General features: G+C 43.9%; 1 protein-coding gene across 1 annotated transcript; it reads left to right on the top strand.

Annotated features, from left to right (window-relative positions):
- The first annotated feature begins 238 nt into the window (after positions 1-238).
- On the top strand, positions 239-4573 carry zgc:161973 (uncharacterized protein LOC556635 homolog). The gene is made up of 12 exons (XM_046368221.1): positions 239-622; positions 772-930; positions 1109-1213; positions 1314-1386; positions 1520-1686; positions 1897-2097; positions 2171-2300; positions 2422-2504; positions 2720-2865; positions 2971-3095; positions 3589-3744; positions 4018-4573. Exons 1-12 carry the CDS (start codon positions 477-479, stop codon positions 4126-4128), a joined length of 1602 nt encoding a protein of 533 aa, XP_046224177.1. The 5' UTR covers positions 239-476; the 3' UTR covers positions 4129-4573.
- Positions 4574-7467: the final 2894 nt, after the last annotated feature.

Raw genomic sequence — 7467 nt, 5'->3', positions numbered from 1 at the left:
CCAGTGGACTCATTAGGCATGTTCATGATTTCCCTTTTATATCTCAATGACCTGAATGATAAATTATTTCTAACCCATATTGCATGAATTAAAACTACTACTAATAATAACAGCATAGCCTAGCTACCACAGATGAAAGGGAAGACCTACTGAAGGGATCGCCTTCAATCCGTGCTATTACACTTTATATCCTCTGGATGGCGGCAGTGATCTTTACTTCACCATTTGCAGACCTTATCAAACGTGAAAAAGGCCATTTACATTTGATAATAACAATAACAAACACTCATGTGTTAGGAGAACGTAGAACTGGCAATTCTGCTTGCTATTGCAGACTTGACGGTAGAGGGTTTGTTTGAATAGTGTCATTACAGGTTTGCAAAGCGTGCCTAGTTAGACAGAGCTTTCTCACAACTTGAACTTGACAGCATCTGTAGCTTCTCCTGTTGTAGGTAACTAACGTTAGCTAGCTAGCTATGGCTATTGGCCGCGGACAACTTTTCCGCAGTTTCAGAGAGGGTTTGTTGAAGAATGCCCCGACAACAGAGGGTCAAGGACCGACAGGCAAAGAGAATAGCAGACTCTGTGAGAAAATTACTGGATTGTCCCCATGCACTCAAAGGTATTGTGTGATGTCGTCAACTCCTGTTGCATAGTATGCACTGAGCCCCAATAAGCTGGTTTGTAGCTGACTAACTTCAGCTAGCCACTGACTTTTGTTGACTGCAAAATTGTGTTGCATCTCTGTCCTTCTCTATGCTCGACTACAAGTGTGGAACCACCAACACTGCCACGAAAGAAGAAGAGGAAAAAGAAGGCGTCAAAGGCTACTGTACCCTGTCAGCCAGTTGTACCACTGCCAAGGGTGCCTACAAAGTCTACTGGACATGCTGGCAAGCCAGCTGAGTGCACACCGAATCACATAGAGAGGTAAAAGTGGGTTGCTGTGAAACCCACGAGTAGTCAGATTGCAGGGCATAGAACATATGCAACATGTTATTGGTTCTATTCCCTCTGCAATCTGATTACTCAATTGTGTTTGCACTAGATGGGAAAGATCAAGCATTCCAATAAATGTTTTAAACATGTCTATTTGGTGTTTTATTAGGATGCCACCGGAGATCCTTCTGAAGATCCTATCGTACCTGGATGCCCTCTCTCTCTTCTCCATCGGCTTCACCAACAAGCGATTCTATGAGATGGCCCACAACAAGTAAGGAGTGAAGTACTGGTCACATTGTAGTCTATTCTTCCCTACAGTCTTACAGACTGGTTTTACGTCATCATTTTTGACCCACAGTATTTTCTTGCAGTGGAATGTGGCACAAGATGTATTCTGCAGAGTATGGACACAGTAAGAAGTGGAGGCCCAAGCGTTTGGACGAGGTTCAGTGCAATTCATATTTCATAACACTCCTTTTTACTTAACACACCAAGGTCATTTTTTTATGAGCATTATGTGCTTGTATGCACAGTATTTTTTTGTATTATTATTATTATTGGTGTTTTCCTCCACCAGGTGCTGGATAAACTGAGTGCGGTGGTGGTCCAGGAGAGACCAGAGGGCTATTGGAGAAGACTGTACTTCAGGACCATGGCTGGCTTCAATGAGACCAAGTGGAGGAAGGAGTTGAGAGACATCAACCCTTTCACAGGCTTGCCCAGTCAGACTGAAAGAATCCTCAGGTTAAACCGTTTCTGCAGTTCGTACTGAAGTTGTACTGCCTCTGTTGTTCAGGCTCATGTATAAAACATGCCATTTATAAGGCGCACACATACAGAGGCTCCAATGCTGCTGTAATATTGTCAGAACCTACTCCAGAATCAATTAAATTGTCCGCAACTATGTTTACATAGTTACTCTAATGCATTTTGTTCTCCTCTCCACTGCCTCAGGAGCCAGCGTGTGACCTGGGAGATCACAGTGTCTGACAAGTGGGGGTTGGAGGGGACGTTTGAGCAGAGCCGTGCCTACTTCTCTGACTCGTCCGTGACTGTGTGCTGGAGCAGCGGGCGCTGGCCCTCCTTCCACCAGCTCTCTACCTTACAGCTAGATGGTGTCAAAAGACAAGCTCTCAGCTCCCCTAACATCAATAAGTGAGTGTCTCTCTTTCTCTCTTGTCTCTTCTTGCCTCTGAGTGAAATGCCTGCTCCCCTCTTCTCCCCTCAGGCCGGGCTGGCGGTCTCTGATGGCTAAGTTTGACAGGGACACCATCTCTAAGAGTGGCCAGGTCATCGGTAGAGACCAACTAGTCACCCTGGTACTCTTTTCGCCTAGCATCGTCATTGGCGTCTGGAGGGTATGTCATCTAAATCACATCATTAGAAAATAGATGGGATAACCCACAGTGTGCTGATGAGTTAGTTTGTTTCCTGATAAAAAGTGTGTAATGTTTTGGATTTCCCTGTGTCATTCCACAGGGCCGGTGGTCCATTGCCTTTGTGATGGCCAGCTTCCACTACCACAGGCTGGTGGAGAGGAGTCTCCTGGGCACCTCGATGTGGTATGCAGCGCCCCTGACTCCGGAACAGGCTAGGATTGAACAAATTGGCATGACTGGAATCTGTTTTTTATATTTCAGCAGAAAAGGATGTTGCATGCATGTTCAATTAAAAAACTAAATCATTCTCTCTCTCTCTCTCCTCTCTTCTTTCTCTTCTCTTCTGTCTCCTCTCTCTCCTCTCTCTCTCTTCTCCTCTCTCTCTCTCTCTCTCTCAGCCCCTATTCCATGCCAGAGAACAAGCCTCCTTTCGACGACATGGACCCTGACTCCGGCCTCCATGGTTACACGCTCCGCATTATACTACACAACACTGTGACCCAGATCATGGCCGGCCACTTCTCTCAACTCTACTGTAGCAAAAGTAATGAAACCAGTACCCAGGACGTTTCTCTTTCAGAACCACATTGGGCCACTGTACGATACCGCAGTCTGTAGTTGACTTTGATTGTGTGTTGTGGTTGTCCAGGTCAGGTCCATGGTGGTTTTATCCAGCTGAATGTCATCAACAGGGGAAGCCTGTCCCAGCACACCCCTCTCTCTGGCAGGATCAGCCTGCCCTGGAAGTGTGAGGCTCTAGAGGGCACCGTGGAGGTACTGTAGGGGAACACTGACTCCGACTGGTTTAGGTTACACCTTACTGGAACCACCAGGGCTACATGATTGGGTCATTGTAATAACAGAACAGCTGACATATAGACTTTGGCGCCCCCCTCTCTCTCTCTCTCTCTCTGTCTATCTCCTTATTTCTCTCTCGCTAGCTTTCCGTTCAATTGGCGACAGATTTTCATGCGAATATTGTCAAATCTGCATTAAGAAAATATGTGCATTTTCCCACCAGTGGTGTTTCCACCAAACTGACTTGTTGTGGATAAAAATGAGTGTGTGATGACGTAGTGCAGACAAGTCAGGCAGTGCCTGTTTCCATCACAGCTGTTTTTTTGTCTTTGCCCTTAAGTAAGCATTTCACTGTTAGGCTACACCTGTTGTTTAGGAAGCATGTGACAAATAAAAATGGGATTTGATTTGGAAACATGGTTTATGTCTCTCTCTACTTCTATTTCTCTCTCTCTGTCTGTCTGTGTAGAATTGCTGCATGATGAGCCTGACCCTGATGGATGAGTACCAGAACCCCTTCTGGTGTGTCAGCACACCCGTGTGTATGGCACTGAACAGTAAGGAGTCATCCAATGACTACGAGGGTCAGCACTTCCTGATCAAGTACCAGGATGCAGAAGGCAAGGTAAATCAACCCCACATGACTCACACGTCCGGATATATTACCTTTGAGCAGAGCAGAGCTGTGCCTACTTGTTTTTTGTTGGGTTGGTTTATTTGACAAGGACCATGTCATTGGAAACATTGTATCTGTACTGTATATATTTACATTTTACATTATCACCCATAACCTTTAATATAAGTAAATGATCACATATGGGGTGCAGCAACCAATGAGTGGACATCTGTTTTTTTTTCTTTACAATGACATTAATGTATGAGTTCTTTATTGTTGTAGGTGAGGATGGACCTTGTGTGGCTGGAAGAGCAGAGACAGTACTTCCTCATCAATCTGGTAGTCTTCATCGCCACGGCCAAAGTCAACAAGCACTTTGGTAGAGCCTACTGACGCTGCATGTAGAGGTGGCACTGTGATGACAAAGTGGTGACATAAACTGTCATGGCAGCTGACAACTGCTTATGACATCTGTTATATTGTTGTTATGCAGTATAATGTAGGCCTTATGATAGAAGCTTGAAGTAAAGTGTTGAGCCTGTATACAGTGTGTCAATTGATGACATAGTTTAGTTGTGTTTTGTTCTGAGTAAGTTTGAGGGTTTGCCCCGGCCAGTTTTCATTATGTCTGTATATTTATATAGTTTTATGCATTGTTTTGTGAATCATTAATACACATTGGTAAAATGTAATCCTACTTTTTTTAAGTATGTCTCGCCATATTATAAAGAGCAAAACTACATGTGAAATGTGTTAAACAGAGTTGAACTATTTTGGGTTTGTAAACTTTCTGTTACAGATGGACTATCTGATTCTGATAAATATTCTGATTTATATATTTCGGTGTTATTTTTTATTCCGCCATAGTGCATTCTTTAAAAGCACTAGACAAGCTAAGTGAAACTGGAGGGATCAGCCTGTGTTCTACTGTATTACGCTTTACATTCTCAGGATGGCAGCAGTGATCTTCATCCCCAATAGCACTATTTTCAGTCCCAGCAAAATGCAAGTGCTCCCTCACAGCCCTGGCCACGATTGTTTTTTTAAATTTTCTAAGCCGAGCGAAGTCTTATTGTGTATACTGCCTCACTGTTAGAACCTAATCAGGACAACTGCTGATGCCAACTGTCTAAGCATCAATGTTATTATTTCTACATACTGATTCCATATATCCAAGCCTTCATTTATACAAAATTGTTCAATACAGTAGCTAGTTACAGTAAAGAGTTATTGATTGAGTGGAAAGAACTGCTGCGAATCACTGCTTTGGTTCATTGAGTCGATGCTTCAGTACATTTGGCACATGGGCCCTGTGTATGTTCTGAACCAGAAAACGAAAGAGCGAAGAAGTGAGAGAGTGGAGATTACACTCGTACATCACAGCATCCTGGTCCCACCTCGCCGCCTTCTCCGGATCCTAAGTGAGCTGTAACGCTCCCTAGGGCTCTGGGGCCATCTGATGTTTCAAATTCTCAACGACTGACCTCTCCATCCAAGCATCCATCTTCGGGTGGCCTTTTCAGATAATTATATTTCACAGGTCCTAATAGTGCTGACTCCTCAACAGATAGCAGAGATCACTACATAAGATAAAGATTATACAGATCAGGTAGTTTAAATCTCTCACAGTTCTTTTGACTGCTTACTTTTGTCTTGATAATGTGTTCCTGTTTAAAGAAGCTTTACCGGCATAGGTAGTAGCCAGGTTATTAGGTATACCCATCTAGTACCTGGTCAGACTCCCTTTTGCCTGCAGAACACATTGAATTCTTCAGGGCATTGAAACGTTGCTCAATTGCAATCAAGGGACCTAACATGTGCCAAGACAACTTTCCCCACACCATTACACCACTGCCACCATAGACATAGACACCAGGCAGGTTTGGGCCATGGACCCATGCTGCTTACACCAAATCCTGACTGCCATCAGCTTGATGCAATAGGAACCGGGATTCATCGGACCAGACAATGTTTTTCCACTCCATTTTTGTGATGGGTGGTGTACCTAATAAACTGGCTCTTGAGTATATACCGTGTGTTTGTGTGTGTTCGTATGTGTGTTAGAGTCCTGAGTTGATGCCATTACAAGTGATGCTATAAAAAAAGCACATATCCCTAAGTCAGCACAGGTGGGAAATAGTCCAATAAAAAAGTGAGATCACATGGAATACCAATAACCTTTTACATTTCAACCCTGCAGGATGTTGCAAGAGTCAGGACTGTGGCCTGCCCTTCATTCGTCTGTGAGAGCAGATACCGGTTGGAGGACAGGTACCCTTTTGGGCCAGTACCCAAAAGGTTGTTGGTTCGAATCCCTGAGCTGACTAGGTAAAAAATATGTTGATGTGCCCTTGAGCAAGGCACGTGAACCTAATTGCTCCTGTAAGTGGCTCTGGATAAGAGCATCTGCTAAATGACTCAAATGTAAATGTAAAAAATTCCACTTGGCCTGTAACTCATCCCAGTCTCCTGCGGAGTGATGTGTATGGTGGCCATGCTTTGAGAGCCACTTTCATTTGTCATCCTGTCACACAGAGAAGGAGGCTCAGCCTGGCCCCAGCCATTCATCTTTGTCTGTGCTGTTCACAGTGGGCTAGCCACGGGGCAATGCCTCCCATCACTGCGGCTCTGGAGAGGTCCCAGAGCTACCTCACAAACACTGGACCATATTCTTGAGCTGCCTATAAGGACTGACTGCTAGACATAACCTGCATTATTGCCAGTCAATCCATATAGGCAGCTCAAGAGTATGGTCCAGATTTCTCTAGAGGTTGTGTGGAGGCCATGATAACAACAATGTACAGGGCTTCAGAAATGATTTAATGGTTCTTACAGTCATAAAAACTTGTATGAGCTAATGATAAGTCATGAGATTTCCTATAGCCTACATCACTGTACCGGGCATATTTGATTTACACTAATCTCTCAACTCAGATTTGATGGATACAATGAAGTCCATCTCATAATTCAACTAATGGAGAGTAGTAGAGAGGTTGAAGTCAGATTAATACCATAGAGAATTATATTTATCTCTAGAGGCCAAAATGCTGTTTTAGCATGGGCAGCGCCATTGAGGGCTTCCACCATGCTTCCTCCATTTTAAAGTAGTCATAGTAGTCAACTGAGTTGGGATTCCTATGGGTTGTAGCCTCAATGGTGCTGCCAATGCTGTCGCAGATGCTATAATGGCACAGGTATAAAGATCAGTCTTCTATCTCTAATATTAAGACACACCCGCACAGTGGCTTTTAATGTCAATCTCAGAACAGGATTAGTGTCAGTAAAGGTTAACAGAGCCACCAACCATCCAGTGACCTGGGTCCTTACAGATCATTCATGGATGTTCTGTTCATGTTTCACCTAGATTGAAATTATCAGGAAAAGGATCCAAAATATTTTTGAGCGAGGGGAAATCGTAGGGTCAATGCGAGGCCATGCTTCCAGAACTATTGATTATTAAAGTGTTCGTTTTAGGACCGAAGAGAAAATAATCTATTCTAATTTCAGAGCAAGAACAGAGGGGAGAATTAGGAGAGCACACATGGTGAGTAACAGCCCCAAACACATAATTAGCAGTTTTTTCCCACAGGTTTATGTATTTTTTCAGCCTCTCTTTCGTCCCCACTAAGCTCCTCCTACCAATCACCTTCTTAGGGACTCATACTTCTCTGCCGATTAGTCTGAATAGCTGGACATCCATCCAGCTTCCTGTTGGTAATTAGGGTTGAACAT

The sequence above is a fragment of the Oncorhynchus gorbuscha genome, linkage group LG11, assembly GCF_021184085.1.
Source record: "Oncorhynchus gorbuscha isolate QuinsamMale2020 ecotype Even-year linkage group LG11, OgorEven_v1.0, whole genome shotgun sequence".
Lineage (NCBI taxonomy): Eukaryota > Metazoa > Chordata > Actinopteri > Salmoniformes > Salmonidae > Oncorhynchus > Oncorhynchus gorbuscha.
This window is presented reverse-complemented; position numbering and strand designations above follow the sequence as displayed.

What these genes read in the sequence shown, in the direction of transcription:
- zgc:161973 (XM_046368221.1), top strand. Translation starts at nt 477, where the DNA reads ATGGCTATTGGCCGCGGACAACTTTTCCGCAGTTTCAGAGAGGGTTTG. An exon ending in CAGACTGAAAGAATCCTCAG is followed by an intron (nt 1,687 to 1,896) that starts GTTAAACCGTTT and finishes CCACTGCCTCAG; the next exon opens with GAGCCAGCGTGTGACCTGGG. An exon ending in TCGTCATTGGCGTCTGGAGG is followed by an intron (nt 2,301 to 2,421) that starts GTATGTCATCTA and finishes GTCATTCCACAG; the next exon opens with GGCCGGTGGTCCATTGCCTT.